This window comes from Notothenia rossii (genome assembly GCF_949606895.1).
Source record: "Notothenia rossii genome assembly, chromosome: 3".
NCBI lineage: Eukaryota > Metazoa > Chordata > Actinopteri > Perciformes > Nototheniidae > Notothenia > Notothenia rossii.
In genome coordinates this window covers 37,630,787-37,649,131 of record NC_136901.1, presented here as the reverse complement: position 1 = coordinate 37,649,131, position 18,345 = coordinate 37,630,787, and the positions used below count along the sequence as shown (strand labels likewise).

Genomic DNA, 18,345 nt, shown 5'->3' with positions numbered 1-18,345 from the left:
TGTATCTCTAGTCAAATGTAGAGATTCAGATTGAAAGTCTCATATGAGGATTTAGCATTTATTATTTTTGTTTAACATTAAACAAGATGTAAAAATGGCATATCTTAGTTTTGAAGGGGAATTATTAGCTGGAATATTAAATGAGTCATGAAGTCTTTTCATAGGTAGAGAGTTTCAGATTTTGGACAGAAAATAGCAGTTTACCCGTTTCCAGTCATCATGCTAAACTAAGCTAACAAGCTGCTAACTGTAGCTTTATTTTTATCACACACAGTTAGCCCCAAGTTGAGTCCATCATTAAATATTGTTAGATTTCATTAAAAAAGCTTAGCTAGGGTTATCTCTGTGACTTAATGTTATCTTTAATGCGTATTCAAAAGAGGCACCAACGGGCTAATTTGTGTTAAAAATTAAGCTAGCACTATCAGACAGCTAGCCTAGCAATACAAGTGAATCCGGTAAAACGGCTAGTTTCACTCATCCAAACATAGTAAAAAAATCCAGCTAGAAGCGCCCTGACACTCACTTTTTAAGACTCTGCTTTAAGTTACTGCTTGTGGACCAAAACACTATTTGCTACAGAGTTTGTGTGCTAAGCTAATCTAGCAGACTGCTGGTTTTTGCTTCATATTTACCTAAAGGACATGCCATTGGTGTCATTTTTTCATATAGAAGCGCATGTGCATTGTCAAATTCTTTAAAGCCTCGTCATTATTTCAAATGTTTTGCCATGTCCATGATGTAAAAGGAAACGTATCTGTAGAGCCTACGTGGGATGGGAAATGAATGTCCATGTGTGTGTGTAATTTCTGGGAGTTGTTAACATTTTGCACATGAAACGCCTCATGACTTTCCAAATTACTCTTTAATTTGACTTTGCCCATAGATATGTTTAAAGGGGAGGAAGAGAATATAAATTGAACTGCAGCTGTCTTTTCTACCCTGCCACTCAGACATCAAAAGCATGCATCTGTTGGGTGATGACAGCTATTTTCCTGCCCTTGGTACGACAAAAACTCACTTATTTTCAACCCTCGGAGATGTACAGACAATATCACTGTCCTCAATCCTGATGGTTTACATCGGACAGTCTCTTGCTCCGCTCTAGTTATCTCTCAACAAACTGAAATGTACTAAAAATACAAATAAAATTTGACTAGAAAAAATGTGTTGTCATTGTGAGTCTTTACACACAAGGTTGTGGCTTTTACCGTTTGAGAGGAAATATGTGATTCATGTCGTTTAAATTAGTAATTTAAAAGGGTTTGACATTAAATAGGAATAAATGTGCATGTGCTTGACTTAACTCATTGGTGAGTTAAGTGTTATGTTGTCATGTCACTTTCACGAGCAGGTGGTGGTTCTCTTTTGATCATTGGGATGCAATTAAAATGAGTTCCCTCTGTCTTTATCTTTAAACATACTTAGAACAAATGCTTGCTGTGCATTAGTTCCACACATTACGTCTGGGTGGAAGCACTGAGGCATACACACATTTGACAACACCATCTGATATCCTAAAAAACTGTCAGAGAAGCAGGTTTCTGCACATTTGGGTTCTGTTCAAATGCCTTCAAATGTTTCCTCTACGTAGAAGCTTATTTTGGATTCTCCATCTTAAGTAAGAAGCTGCAAAGGGACAAGATGCATGAAAGGAAAAGGGTTGTTTTTTAGGGGAAGAAGGAAAAGTTATGGAGAAAGCTACAGGAGGAAGCAACGTACGTTTGACTTAATGGAAAAGTACAACGAGGACAACAAGCAAATATTTCATTGATTTTTGCGGTTTCCATGAGTGAACGTAGATTTAAAATCAGATTTGCAACCCTGTTACTATAATTAAGAGTAATTACAGTAACGGTGTTGCATTTCCAGCAGCTCAATTTATTATCTTTAGTGTTTAAGTAAGCATAATCTACATTGGTGTTATATTACTGTTTAAACCCAGAAGATTGCAACAATTTTCCCTCTGTTAAAATGATAGTTAGATCAAGAGGTTAATAGACATTATTTAAATTAATTTCTACTAAAGGTCCACCATTGACCGCTGTTAAAAAAGCAACAAATACAACATCCAATAACATAAGTACGATTGATTCGCGAGCTGGAGGAATACATTTTGTTATGGTTTCCTACCCGTGTTTCTCAAATACATCAAAGAAAATGTGGAAATAAAGGGTTCATTTTCCTTAATTTCTTGAATGACCCTTAAATGAAGAATTTGCCAAAATGTCAAGACTTCTTGTGAAACCTGAGGGAATATACCCGTAAATTACTGTAAATAAATGTTGCACGTGGACACGCACTTCCTATTGGCCGACAATGTTTACAGCAAGGCTTCAGTGCCGCCCACCGATAAAGTGTGCCTATGGTTAGGGGTAAATTCCGCTTAGATTAGAGTCAGTTGTATTTCCTGATGTGTGGTCTGAGACCCTGCATGAGAGCTGTTATACTGAGACATAGGAGAGGTGAAGTCGGAGAACGCCATAACTGAAATCCTCATCTTTCACTCCGTCCCACCCCGACATTTCCCTCCGAAGGCTAACGTGATGTTAGAGTACGACATCGATGAAGCCCAGGCTCTGCTGGAGAAGAACTTGTCCACGGCGTGCATGCTTAAAACAACAACCACATGTTACCTGCAGGTTAAAAAACATTTTCTAACCGATCTGTTGAAATCGAGGAATAAACACACCAGGTGAAGGTATTTTCTCTTTGCCCAAATGTTCTTCTTTTACTTCATTCATCGTATAGTGAATACAGTGAGAGACAAATAAATACAGACAGAACAGCGGCTGAGGAGGAAGAGGAGGAGGAAGAGAAGGCGGAGTGAAAACTGAACCACTTTGTCATCATCCTATAAATCTGAATCTACCGAGTATAACGGCAACTGGATGTGTTCCAATAATCAACTCGAGTAAAAAAAAAAGTGAGAAAAGGGGCAACAAAAATAAGTGCAGGTCAGTAAGGAGGGGAAAAGCAGGAGTAGGAACACGATGCAAGAAAACCCTCACACATAAATCTGCCAAAGATAGGAGTAACATTCTTAAATCAATAAAAAGAATACAAAAAAATTGCCTTTGTTTTTGTTATTTTTTACTTGAAAAAAATACTTTAAAAAGTAACAAATCAACTGAAAACAGCAGTGGTGGAAGCTTGACTTAACGGAGGGCATATTTCAAATGAAGAGTGATTTCAATCAAACACAACTTTTTGAAATATGCCCTCTTCTCCGCCGAGCTCTGGGGTGAACATACACATGACTTGAAGGGGACTGGGTCTTTATTGGTATTTATGAGAGTAGAACATAGTTAGCAGACGGGATGTGGACGCTGTCGGTATTAAGACTTTTCTGCAGATTTGAGGAGGTTCTCTTTGCTCCTTCTCTTCACGTCCCAGTTGTAAACTCGTGCCATGTCTGAGGGAGCGGGAGTTGAGGAACGACAGCAACAGGACGTCGAAAAATCATTCATAATAAAAAAACAGTGTTTCACATTTTTATTTTATAATGTATTGTAGGCAGGATTATGTAAAACTGTAAGATCTACAAATACAAAGAGCAGGGTTCATACACTTTTTCACCAATGACTTCTCCATGACCTTTCCCTAATTTTCCATGAGGAAACAGGAAAATAAGATATGAACCATGTTGTGCCTAGCTAAAACAGATCCAATAGTAGCTGACTAGCTTCTACATGCTAACGCAACTAAAATCTCTCACCAGCAAAACACCTTAACAGTTAAATGCCATTTCATTACTATATGATACAGTATTTATCATCATTATAGTATTACTATTTTGGCAGTTAGATAAAATATAAATTATATTTGATTTCCATGACCTTTCCAAAAATTTGAAAAAAATATTGTTTTCCAAAACTTTTCCAGGACCTGGAATTAGCATTTAGAATTTCCATGACTTTTCCAGGTTTTTAATGACCGTAAGAACCCTGCAAGACTACATTTTTTTTTATTTAAGAGGATTAGGGTTACATTTGGGCTAAAACACTTAAAGGTGGGGTAGGTACGTTTGAGAAAGCGGCTCGAGATAGACTTGTTATATTCCATGGAATGCTCTTAATATCCCGATAGCAATGAATATCTGAAGTGCTTTGACAAAATATCAATAAAAAAAATTCATCTGTGGAAGCCGTGGCGCTGTAAAAAGCACGACCAATCATCTGAGCCGGCCCGGCTAAAGTAACTGGATGGCCTACCACCTGCCTGTCAGCCTTCCATCTGTGCACAAACTTATCTCGTGCCCTCATTGGTCATGTGAGAGTTTGTGTGTGTTGGGGGAGGGGCTCTGTAAGGAAGTGGCAGATTTGTTCCTGCTGTGTATTTTCAAATTCCAGCGCACTCGAGCTGGTTTCTCCAAAATGACCAACCCCACCTTTAATGAGATGCATTGATCAAAGATAATAAAACCACCAGAAATGTTTCAGAAAATAACAACTGGTTCCAGGTCATTGAAATGTGAGGATTGGCTGTTTTTATACATTTTAACATCGACATTGTTTGAGAAAATTGTGATGGTTATTCACTCTGGCATTCATTAATTGACTCTTGGAAATGGCCTGATATTTAAGACAAATTTAAAAACATCTTTAAAAGGTTCAGTTCATTAAAACTGATATGGGTTCCCTTACCTCAAGTATCTAGCAGTTTAGTGTGTACATGTGGGTAACCTGACTCAATTGAGATTTGTTTTACCTAACCTTTAATATATGTTTAACCTTCATGAGGCTTAATGCTTCTGGAACCTTTGAAGTATGTATCTGTGTTTTTACCAAAATATAAGGACAGTAGCGAGACCCCCTTACCAACTGATTGAATCCATCCATACACACATCATTGAAGTTTAGCCAGCAGATGTCACCATTCTCTAAATCAAATGCTCCTCAACAATGCACCATTTCAACACAAATGCACACCCACCTTTATGGAAAACATTATTAAAACATGAGTTTGTGTTGAAAAATACCTGTAAAAGCAACACCTCCACAGAACTTAGAATCTGCGGTAAGCCCAACCTGAGTGGACTACATTGTGGAAGGATACTGACTTCGGTGGTGGTGAACTGGTCTCGCAGGAAGTCCAGATCGTCCTCGAGTGTCTCGCAGTTACGAGACGCCGTGGACAAGTTCTTCTCCAGCAGAGCCTGGGCTTCATCGATGTCGTACTCTAACATCACGTTAGCCTTCGGAGGGAAATGTCGGGGTGGGACGGAGAGAGGATTTCAGTTATGGCGTTCTCCGACTTCACCTCTCCTATGTCTCAGTAAAACAGCTCTCATGCAGGGTCTCAGACCACACATCAGGAAATACAACTGACTCTAATCTAAGCGCTACTTACCCCTAACCATAGACACACTTTATCGGTGGGCGGCACTGAAGCCTTGCAGTAAACATTGTCGGCCAGTAGGAAGTGCGTGTCCATGGGAGTTTTGGTGTCCTGAGAACAAAACACAACAAAAGGTCAGAAGGCTGCATTTATAAACACATTTGAATTATTTAACCGAGCCTGTTTTGAGACATTTTTCACTCTAACACGATTGATTTACGCTGACACTTGTATCTAATTGAAAGCCTTGCAAATGTTTATAAAGAAATATACAACAAGATCTAAAAAAAATACCATTCGTATTTAGTTTTTTTTTGCAGCTTATAAATATTTTCTTTTGTTAGGTTTTAAAGAATGTGAAGCTGAAAAACTAAGAATTTTAAGATAAATATTGGGAAAATGTACTGATATTTATATCTTGACATTTATCAATCTGGGTTTTTTGGGTCATATAATCCAAACACAGTTTTTAAAAATAGTAAAAAAAAGAAAGGCAAGGCATATACAATATAAAAACATGATTAAATAATTGAAAAAAATAGCATCAGTTAGGATACTGAGTTTTCTATATTAATGTTAGTTTATAAAAGCAATACACACCTTTTTCTTCTGCATGTGTCGCAGGATTTCTAGCGTCTGTGAGATTTGTGGAATCTGGCTTTTCAACCTACACATCAAGAGAAGTAAAACATTTCAGTAAGCAGGGCTCGACATTAACGATCATGCAGAGCTGCATGTGGACTCGTCAGCAGCAGCTGATCTCTCTCTCCCGTCAGATTAGACTTCACTCGCGTTTATGTCCATATCGATCAGATCTAGCTAGTTCTAGCTAATGATATGACTACCTGCTTATTAAAAGACAGCTAAACAATAAGTGTCGCTATGCAACTGGGTGAGGCCACAAAGTATAGCGCAGCATTACGCATTTGTTTACATGCCCACCAGAACCCCGAGGCATTACCAACAGATCAACGCACAATCAACCCATACAGGACATCTCTTTCTCCACATTAAGTGTTAGACATTAGAATTGACTATTCTTGTCTGTCACATACTCTTCTTGTCTGTCACATAAGTGGCGCAACTGAAGCGGTATTTCGCTAAAGGGAAATTATTTTGACCGGACATTTTGATTGAAAAGATTTAGATTTGCCGGCTAACGGGAACTCTGACATCACCATTTTGTGTGCTTCGCGGATGTGCTCGGCTCCTCTCGACTGATGCTCGGGTCAGCTTCCGGATGAGGAAGCATTCGTTCGACCAACTTACAGTAGATAACATTACAAACATTTTTAACGGGGGCCATAATAGTGTAAATAATGTTTGTTTTGACATTTACAACTGAATGTAATGTTTTCTACTTTTTTACATCTGGGAAGGCATTTGCCTTCATCAGATGGAAAGTCTCTTGACCAACAACTTAAGTATTTCTTATAGCTATGTAGGACATGCAGGAGAGCAAACACAAACAAGAATAAACAAACAAGTGAAATGAAGAATAAAATTGAAATTGTACAATATAATATTGTGGTGGTTCATCTTATAATTCAGTCTAGAGAATGCACCAGACAGCATCTAAGACCTGCAAAAATCTAAATGTTCTAGGGGGAGGGAGGCCCCCCAAACCCTTTGTGCGTCATTTCGTCCGTGCACATTTTTCAGGGCAATCTCTATTGGGTTCAGGGCCATCTGTAAATTAGCTTTCCAAAATCGTTAATGTCATGCACTGGTAAGACTGTCTAGTTTTTTCAGTTATCAAACACTAGTAACTAGTTCCAACTTATTTTATGCGAGTAGATGAAGTCTCTTTTTGTTGGTGTTACCTGAGTTTCTTCTGGGACAGGTTGAGCTCCATGTATTTATATTTCTGGTGCTGCTCGTCCAGCTTCCTCAGCGCAGAGTCTGCCGTCTCGTTGCCAGGCTTTTTCATAAAGGAGTCCACATCCTCCTGTAGGACACAGCAGAAGAGACAGGACATTAAAAGAGAGATCATCTAGCATACATTTTAAGTTGGGTCACTTTGAGTTGCCTTAAAAACATTTGTCAGCAGCAAAGGTAGAACAGACCAGTCTCTGTTGGGTACTTCCGATGATATTGCAAAACCATTTTAAAACTACCTCAAACATTAACATATCATTCCCATTTCTATACTGAAAAGTGTGCACCTTGGTTAACAATAAAAAAAAAAAAAATGATGTTTCTTTTTTCATATGGGTAAATGTTAAGTCTATATATGAACACTTCAAACGTCATTGTGTCACCAGATCAGGAGGTACATGTTTTCTACTGTATACAGAAAGGGAATGAGGTACCGTACTTTTCGGACTATAAGGCGCACCTGAATATAAGCCGCAGCAGCTAAATTGAATGATGTGTCCATATATAAGCCGCACTGGACTATAAGCCGCAGGTGTTTTAATGTTTAATTACCATATGTAAGGGTTCGTGCACAGAGGGGATTGTCGGGAAAGAGATGGCTGTTTGAGGAAGCTCCCATTTATTAACATTTCAACAAGTTGCATATAGCCTACAGTAGTACCATAACAAAAAACAAAGCTTACAGCGCTTGACGAGGCAATATCAATGGCTAAATTAAATGTGTTTTTTTAAAAGTGCAAAATAAAAAGTGCCTGTAACACGACAGTAAGCGCGTAAGCCTAAAGTTGCAGTAACACGGCTGCTTAAAATATACGGTAATCAGCCTACCAGAAAAGTCATTAATCCTTGTCTTCATCTTTTAGGCTAAGGTGCAGTACACGGCTGTAACCAGAAAAGTCAATTCATTAATCCTCATATTCGTCTTCTTCCTGCGTACTAAAACCACAAAAGTCCTCATCTTCAGTGTCGGAAACGAACAGGCTCAGGGTGGCTTCGTCAGCCACTCTCCTCTCTCCTTCGTTGTCGCTCTCAAAACCAACAAACTCCTCTTCGTCACTGTCGGAATCTGAAAAAACAGCCTCTGAGGGGCCTCAGCTCTGGCGGCGTCCTCCTCTTCATCACGCAGCAGTGCAGCCTTTCGGAACCCGTTGGTGATCGTGGATGTTTTGACACTCCTCCACGCTGTCAGGATCCACTCGCAAACTTGAGCGAAAGTTGCTTTTCGCATGCGACCAGTTTTGGTGAATGATTTATCGCCGCTAGTCATCCACGCCTCCCACTGAACGCGTAGTGCCACTTTGAACGCACGATTGACACTGATGTCGAGTGGCTGCAGATGCTTCGTTGTGCCCCCAGGAATCACAGCTGGAATTGAGTTTGTGCTCTTGATGGCTGCTTTCACAGAATCTGTTATATGGGCCCTCATGCTGTCCAAAACGAGCAACGCTTTTTTTTGGTGAAAGAATCCTCCAGGGCGCTTGACGTAGCACTCATTCAGCCACTCCTTCATTACGCTTTCCATCATCCACCCTTTCTTGTTGACTTTAAAGGAGATGCCGTTCGGGATCTTTTCTTTTGGCATTGTAATCCGCTTAAAAATCACCATTGGCGGAAGCTTTAATCCAGATGCTGTGCAGCCAAGAACACAAGTGAAATTCGTTCTCTCGTGGCCAGTGGTTCTCAACGTGATGGACGATTCACCTTTCTTGTTAACAGTCCTAGTGAGAGGCAGGTCAAACGTCAAAGGCACTTCATCCATATTTATGATCTGGTCCGGTCCGATGGAATATTCCTCTATCTTTCTTTGTATGAATTCGCCGAAGTTTGTTATTTTTTCCTGGTAGTCGGGAGGGAGTTGCTGACACACAGTCGTCCGCGCCCTGATGGACAGTCCCTTTCGTCTCATAAATCTGAAACACCAGGATGGTCCACCTCTAAAATTTTCAATTTTCATTTCGGTGGCGACTGTTTTGGCCTTCAGTCGAATCTGCACGGTGGAAACACCTCGGCCGTCTGCTCTCTGTGTGTTCACCCAATCTTCAAGAAAGTCTTCAAGTTCGGGCCATCTGCTTTTATTACCTCTGAAAGCTTTTTTTGACTTTTTGCATTGAGACAGTTCTTCCCGCTGGTGTCTCCAACGTCTCACCATTGACTCATTGATGCCAAGGCTACGTGCAGCAGCTCTATTTCCTTCTTTTACTGCCAGATTGACTGCCTTTAACTTAAAAGCTGCATCATATGCATTTCTACGTTTGTTTTCCATAATGAGGGTTTGTGCATGAAAACTTCCTTTGCACAAACTGTCTTGCTCTCGTTCTGTCTCTCGTACCACTCTCGGTTCCACTTTTACTTTTTCGCGCTACCTGTCTCACTCTTTTCCGGCCTCCAGCTTTTCCTGCTGGAGCCCGCCGCTTAAAGGTGGGGGGAGCGGACCGGCCATAGAGCCCATAGAGTTAAAGGTAGTGGACTGTAACCTGTAAAATCCATAGATTTAGGAGGTCCCCTAGTGGCCGTTAGCTGTAAAAATCCATAGATTAGCCGCACCGTTATATAAGCCGCAGGCTCGAAAAATGGGAAAAAAGGCGCGGCTTATAGTCCGAAAAGTACGGTACTTACAATACAGTACATACAATTTGAGTGAATGTTATTTACTTTATACATTATTTTCATGCTTCTTTATACTTTTAGTCTACTACAATGTTGAAACATCTCCAGATCTACAGTAGTGAAATACATTAATGATGCTATCGTAGTATCAATCAAAAACTATATATATTAGTTAAACACTGACTGACACATTCTACTGTCTCAGTACTTTCACATAATGTTGATAAGTTTTGACATGTGCTACTTAATGCATACCGTGCATCTGTAGTGGAGAATTGAAAGTATACTTTTACTTCAGTAAATATTGTTAAGTATCCTTTCACAGGATTGATATTTCCTAAAAAGGGGAAGAGGTTGGAGGCAGCTAATGCTAATTTAGTCAGACTGTCATTAGTAGAGCATGTTATAACTTATTAGGCTAACATGTAGCTAACTACAGTTGTTTAAAAGCCTACAGAGCAAAAGAGGTGAAGTAAAATGCAGAAGCAGCTCGCAGCCTCGCACACACACAGACTGTGGGATGATGTCCATAGATGGACGTGAGGAGCCGCCCTGCACACACTGCAGGGTTAGCATTAAGCTAACTAGCTCATAGCCAGCATGACGCGCCCACACACACAAACCACAACAATAACACTTGTGTTTACACCCTTCAGACGTCAATGTGGAGTTCTACCTAAAGCAGTACATGCCAGTTTTACGCACCACAAAAATAGCTTCGGGGATCCCGAGATGCTTTTTCTTTGAAGCCTGAACGGCATTGCTGGTATCTATGGTCGCCGCCATGTTGGAGAGAGGCTACACCTTCCTCCTTCTTTACGTACAAGTCTATGCGTCATTGCGTCATTACGTCAAATGCATAAAACAGCGTAAAGGCAGACCGCAGACTGCTACTAAGGTGCTTCACGCCCTATGCCATGTGTAGAATAAAGTGGTGTTTATTGGCAGAGATTTCATGTAATATGAACTATGCTCATTAGTGTATATATAATCACTTAAAACGAATGGCTCACCACTACTCAACTTACTATATTATCCATTTATAAAAGTTGCGAATGCTAGCTAACTTGTCTTGCATGTCGTCGTGCAAAGAAAAAGCAAGTTTGGCTTTATTTTCGGTGATTCAGAGGATGTGAATATTGATCTGCAGGTGATAATAACAAAGTAAATCAACATTCAGGGCATCAAGTAAATGCATTACAACGGACTCCAATTCTAGTTAACACAGACTACAATTACAGGGGTCCAATGAGATAGATTGACTATATATTCTCCCCTAAAAGCAGCCTGATCTTTGATTTTAACTATATTTAAATTATTCCAGCATCATCGTTAATGTATTAAAAAAACTCTAAGGCTTGAGCACCAGGATGCAAAGACAAATGGAAATGTACTGTCACTGATCCGGATGCAAAGCAGATAGTAAGATTTACATTTAAATGTAAAATGTGTTCTCACTGCTTGGACAAATAAAACACATCTGTCTTCAAGCGTTTTGTAAAACTTTATTAATGTCATCACTGAAAACGGTCCTTACATTTGACACTCTTTCAGGGGAAAGGTTGTAAATGCAAACATTATATAATATTTTTGCATCTACTTTCTGGATATTGTACATATAAACTAGCATTACTTAAATATGAAGACACTAATTGAAGTAGCATACATTTTACAATAATTCTGTTATTTTCTAATGTTTAAATATGTTTTTTTTTTCAGATATAACATCACCATAAAACACATGTGTCAAACTCAAGGCCGGTGGGCCAAATCAGGCCCTTTGGTGGATTTAATTTCGGCCCGCAAGATAATTTTTAATTACTATTAGATCTGGCCCGCCGGTATATTGCACGCACACCTTCCTCAGCTCAGAGCCTGAGCCCAAACATTGATGAACTTGCACCCAAGATGAGATGCCAAGTATCTGCTTGAGTTAGCATCAGAGAGCAGCACACTGAGTTTACATGGATGTTTCCTTCTGGACTTTTTCTCTCAGGACAACAGGGCATGTTTGTTTTTTTCTTTGAGGGAAATAGTTTTGTTGAAGCTGTTGTTGGCCTGTGGAAAAATGTAATCATAAGAAATGACTCCGGAAAAGCTGCAGATAGAGCCATAAGAAATTAATGCAACTGATTATTTAATGTTTAATGTTGTTTTTATAGGCAATCATTTAAGTTGTGTTAGTTCCAGGTTTAATATGTGCAATAAGTTCATTTCAATAAGTTCTGCAATAAACATTGAACCAGTCCGGCCCTCGACTGGTACCCATTTTTTTATTTTGGCCCACTGTGTATTTGAGTTTGACACCCCTGCTCTAAAGGAATATGACACAAAATCGAACTAAATGTGTGTTTTATGGAACACATTGTAAATCAGGGGGTTTCAGTCTGCTTCTTCCAGCGCAGTTGAACATCTGTAGCGGCGCCCAATTTAGTTTCCACCTAGGCATAAAAAAAAGAGGTATAAAATGTTATATTGAACATGTGATTATTGATTTAAAGGGGTTTTATCAGGGAGGATTTGTGATTTTACAAACATTTGAATGACTCTGTACAAGTTGTCAGGAATTCGTCAAAGGTTAAAATGTGAACAGTCACCGTTTTCAAGATTGAATCCAACACAGCTTGATCCGTCATGTCCACAGAGTCGTCAGCCGTCAGCTTCACTTCAATCCAATACTTCTTACTTGGCTCTTAAAAGAAAAAAGGGACAATATATTTGCCTATTTTAAGGAATAGTAAAACATTTTTGGGAAGTATCCTCATCTTTACCAAGAGTAGGAAAGTCTGTTGGTCAAAGTTAATGAGAGTAACTATAGTGGTGTCTCTTTATGAACTACATAAAAAACGGCATATTAAACAAATCCTGCATAGTTTATTTTATTTTTGTGGTGTGCAAATGTATACACATATATATCCTATCGGTTTTGTCTAAAAGTATTTATGCTTTTTATATATGTATTGATGTACAGCACTTTGGTCCATATAAATAAAGTTGGATTGGATATGTAAAATATCATATAATGGGAAAATAATGTCCCTATTCCCCTTTTAAAAAATCTTAATTTTTCATATACAATGCATATCAGTAGCATTTCTCATAACTACACATATTGAGATATATCATATCATTATGAAATCAAGTCAATTGAAGTCTTCATTAAAAACTCACCTGTTCAACATGGCCTTTGACCCCTAACCCGTCACCGTGCCCCTGCTTCCACTCCTACTGCTTTTTATTTAATTTTCTATTTGTTATTATTTGCCCTTTTGTTTGTTTGTTCACCATGTAAAGCGGGCTTGGGTCCCTTGAAAGGCGCTACAAAAATGTAAGCTATTATTATTATTATTATAATATCAGGTATTACCAGTGTAGCAGAAGAAGGGCAGTTTTTCAGCACAATCCTTATCTACTATTCCCAGAGGTTTGCTGTTGACATCCAGTGCGGCACAATCAGCGACTCCCAAGAGTTCCTGAGGTCTCCAGGGTATGAAGGATGCTTCCCTCCCATCGGACCACGCCCAGGACTCTGCATTCAGCCCGATCCATGTCCAGAAGCGAATCGGTAAACCCTGCAGCGCCTCGTTGTCCAGCTGGTTTCTAACTCTGGCCAGGTCTGTGTGCCGCTCCCTGCAGTACGCCTGAGCCGAGGGCCAGTCCATGTAGTCCTCATATAAAAAAATCCTCTCAGAGAGATCAGTTGTGGATTCTGCAAATAATAATAATAATAATAATAAAGCTTTATTTATATGGCACTTTTCATACAACACATGCAGCTCAAAGTGCTTTACAAAATGACACATCACAAGTTCAAAACAAACAACGAGAAATTCCCCTCAGATTATTTGTTAAGAACTTTAAAAAGTTACATGCTGCAACATATAACATTTTATAGACACAAGGAGGTAAAAGGTATGATAATACAAATTCAATTAAATAAAAAATAAATAATGGTTTTTCTGGTTTATTTTCAGTGGGTTTTTACATTTTTCAATGAAATGTAACTTTTTAAACCAATGTGTAATTGTGTTTGGACCAAAGAGCATACTTACCGTTGTAGCAGATGAATTGTCTACGAGTGTTGCATTCTGTAGCAAACCACTCTCCAGTGTCTTTCACGACCCCACAATGTTTGGCACTTTGAGGTTCATCACTCGCCCAGTTCCTGTAGGACGGTTCTCCCTCTTTGTGGTCGTCAGCCTTGGACACTGACCATCCCCAACTTCTCTGCAAACCTATGAAGACGTGTGAGGATTCAGAATCCACGAGACTACCTAGATCCATGAGGTCCTGCTCATCGTTGACGGTGGCCAAATCGGTGTGATATTCCCTGCAGTGCTGACGGGCCTCGAGCCACGTTTTGGACATGTCGATGAAGATGTACCCAGGACGATGAAGAGGGAACGCAACGTGGAACAAACCTGTGGACAGGGGTGGAAGAAGTTTTAGGATACTCCCTTAAAGGTCCCATGTCATGCTTTTCTGGTTATTACCCGTCCCCTTGTGTGTTATGAAGGTTTTTCTGCATGTAAACGGTCTGCAGAGTCACAAACCCTCAAAGTACACCCTGTAGCGAGTAAAACTCTAACGGCCCGTCTACACTACAGGCATCGAAAAATGCTTTCAACGCTTCGCCCATTCACTTGAATGGGGTGACGTAGAAGATTTTTAATCTTCACCGAACTGCATTGTGGGGAGCATGGCCTGGCTTTGCAAGCATCACGAGCATCTATCGGCATCAAAAGTTGAACAATGTTCAACTTTTGAGGCTCGATGCTTGGCATCAGCCAATCAAATCCCGTTTATGCAAATCCCGCCAGTGCAAGCGCAGCCAATCAAACTGCGTGCAAGCTGGGAGAGCCAGACCGCAGTTCATTTCCTCATATTTCAAACGAGATATTACGGTAGCAAATCACCCGGTTCTTTACGACCAGAACTATTTACCGGGATACAAACCGGAGCAACCAAGCATGGAGGGAGGTGGCAGAGACAGTGGGTGAAACTGGTAGGTTTTTCGCCTGTTTGGAGAGTTTATATCCAGTTTACTTCGTTTTAACATTGCTATTGCTTTGTATGTCGGAGGCGGGAGATTCATGTGATTGGTTGTTGGTCGCGTTGCTCGCAAAAAATCGCCAAGCTTCAGACACGCCTAGCTTCAAGAATTTTTGATGCCTGTAGTGTACACGGGCCGTAACACAGAAAAAACCTTCTGCCCCAGAACGCCTCGTTGGGGATTTTTCTTTTTCCATTGTTTACTTCTTGGGTATAGTGACCTATTTCGGGTATAGTGACGTAACGTAACGGCTCCGCAGATTGGTCCAAATTGACCAATCCGCGGAGCCGTTACATTTGGTCCAATCTGCGGACTTCCTCACACACACACACTCCGCGGGACGTTGCGAGGCTCGATGCTGCGAGGAGCGGGACACTGTGAGCTGGCTCACTGGTGTGGGGTCGGCGAGACACCGCGGAATATTATATATATTTAATAATATAATAATAATAAAGATATTGAAATTGTTGTTCCAAAATTACAAAAATACAATAAACACAGCAGCATAATAGTAAAACAACAGTGCAGTAAAAAGAGCCATTAAATATCTACAGGAAACAAAGACGTCACATAATTATGTAAATATGTAATTATTACCAATATTTAGTAGTGCAAAAAAAAACGTAGTGGCAGATATGTAATTGCACGTTATCATAGTACATTATTAATAATAATAATATCGCACATAGCAGCGTTATATAGCAGCGAGTGTTTTGGGACCACTTTACATTAAGACTACCCGTATAAAGGATTCATAAAGGGTTTATAAATAGGTTATGAATTAGGTTGTAAACACTTTAATAATTAAGAACCATTTGTAAACCAGTTCTAGCATAGTTATAGTCAGGGGTGCACATAACTTTTTTAGTGAGTTACTCAGATGCGTACCTGGAGACAGCATTTGGTACTCACCCCACACGAGGTGTGGTGTTAATAAGTGTTTAAATAAAATACTTGAGAGTAATTAGGCTTCCTATGTACATTTTTCAAAGGTGACCGGTATGAGCAGATTTGGGAGGCTCTCTCGTATCGCCAAGTTGGTGTTGGTACTTCCACATTCAAATGCTGATGCTGATTCTCTGTGGTGGGACTGAACAAAACCAAAACAGTTTGGCTCTTGATGGAACTCTATCATCTCTCATGACTGTGAAGATGGCAAACCTTGAGCCACAGTGTTTCAAATGGGAGCCCCCTCCCTCTGTCATCAAGGCATCACAATCTGCCACAAACACCTACAACATGAGACATGTCATGTTAACCACAAACACACAAAGAAAGACATGCACTTTTTTTAATAATATATATTATATATATTATTCTGGTTCTAATTTTGTTACACTTAAAAAAAAAATGCACTAAAGGAAAAGGCTGCTATTGTTTCTTAAAAGGCTGCTATGTTTCCTTTATATTGACATTTTATAAATAAATGTATTTTATTTGTCAAACTTTTTCTTGTTACAATTGCTTTCATTTCTACTTGTGCTGGTCAATTATTAACACTCTATAAGCATGAGGAGGCCGACAGTGTAGGGAGAGCAGCTGGCATGGGGGTGAAGACATCACAACAGTCTTAATGTTCATTTAAATTGAGATATTCCTCTAAATCTACGTTAAAAAAGACCAACATTTTTTCGTCGGTGGCAGAACACATCTTCCCCCGAAAGTCTCACTCCTACTTTTTACTGAAACTTGGCAGCCCTGTCTTATATAAGCTTATTAATGATTTATTAAGTGTTCACAACCTAATTAATACATTCATTACAAACTATTTGTAAGGGTAGTGTTATTGTAAAGTGGTACCGTGTTTTGTAATGGTAATGGTATTTATATTGCACATAGTGATGGTGTGGAAGTTCTCAGTCCCCTTTACTGAAGGGTCAAGAGTTATAGTTTGATGGCCAGTACAATTAAGCAATAGCTCAAGACAGGCCGTGGTATCTGCTCATTATATCACAGCTAAGGGGCGTGGTTTGGCCCAACGCGAAACGACCGGACTTCTTTCTGCAGATGTGAGCGTCCTTAACAACGGTCAATAAGTCCTCGCTGCACATTATCACTTACATGTTTCCAAGTTTTTTTAGTTAGTTAGTTTCGTAACGGACGTAATGTAACAGTTGTAACGGTTGTAGCTTTTCTCAGACGCGGAGGGATACTGACTTGTTGTGAAAAGTAACTACAATTCTACTCGTGAAAAACGCTCATTATATTGCGGCTAAGAACCAATCAGATCGCTTGATTTGACTTGTCCGTTTTATAACAATGTATAAACAGTGTTTCCCCGCCAATGCTTTTTTAAAGAACATGTATGGCCTAGAAAAGTAGAAAAAACTAATTCCAGTTTTATTTTTTGAGAGGTATTGGAATAAATGTTTTAGCCTTCAACAAGTATTTAATTGAAGCAATGTTAGAAGTAAAGAGGGCAAGACTACCTTCAGAGAAACTGCAATTCATGGTCACAAACCAACATGTTGGAAACTCCTGGTTTAATCTTTAACAGATTATTGTATTTTATAAACTCATCATGTGTTCTTTTATTTGAAATCTTATTTTTAAAAGTATCTCGAGTCAAAGTACATGTACCCAATAAATGTACTTGAATATATATATATAGATATTCCCTTAATAAGTACAACAATGTAAAATGTTTCCCCGCCAATGTTTTTTTAAGAACATGTATGGCCTAGAAAAGTAGAAAAAGTAGAAAAAGTTCTGCTTGATACATTTTATTTTTACTTTGGACTTCTCTTATTTTTCTAGAGATATTGGATTATTTAGCTTTGAGGTGTATAATTGAAAGAGGGCAAGACTACCTTCAGATAATTCATGGTCACAAACCAATGTGTTGGTAACTCCTGGTTTAATCTTTGACAGATTATTGTATTTTATAAACTCATCATGTGTCCTTTTATTTGAGATCTTAATTTTTAAGGTATCGTTATCTGTTAAGTCAAAGTACAAGTGCCCAATAAATGTACTTAACTATAATGCAGAATGCAAAAGTATGGTAAAGGTCAATAAAAGACTATCTCTAAGCCGTTAATAATCATGCGTTACAGCAAGATGTTCTTATACCTCACCTGAGAAGAGCAAAATGCCAAAAATTCTTCTATCCATGGTTTGCAATTTCTAAAGGAAAATAAAACACACACAAAGAAAATTCAACACTGATTATCTTCAAAACAAATGAATGGATGATTAACTATGACATCATATAATTGTGATGAAAAAACGTACCTGTGAGGAAGAAATCAGACGGTCTTTACAAGAGAGAAAGCAGGGAGAGCTGCAAAGACACTGACTTAGTAGAGTACTGCGCTCTTTATTTGTATGTAATGAATGCGAGTTACTTAATCCTCCTTGCATGAGGCGTATGTCCTCTAGCAATGCAAAGCACATGGAAACAGGGTCGCTCTGTCGGGACGGATGCAAAGGTTTTGCAAAACATAAAAGGTTTCTGGGACATAATA

General features: G+C 39.2%; 1 protein-coding gene across 1 annotated transcript; it reads right to left on the bottom strand.

Annotated features, from left to right (window-relative positions):
• Window positions 1-3,071: 3,071 nt before the first annotated feature.
• vbp1 (von Hippel-Lindau binding protein 1) lies at window positions 3,072-10,689 on the bottom strand. The gene is made up of 6 exons (XM_079670093.1): window positions 10,531-10,689; window positions 7,164-7,288; window positions 5,941-6,007; window positions 5,353-5,451; window positions 5,059-5,197; window positions 3,072-3,415 (listed from the first exon to the last, which is right to left on the bottom strand). Exons 1-6 carry the CDS (start codon window positions 10,609-10,611, stop codon window positions 3,339-3,341), a joined length of 588 nt encoding a protein of 195 aa, XP_079526219.1. The 5' UTR covers window positions 10,612-10,689; the 3' UTR covers window positions 3,072-3,338.
• Window positions 10,690-18,345: the final 7,656 nt, after the last annotated feature.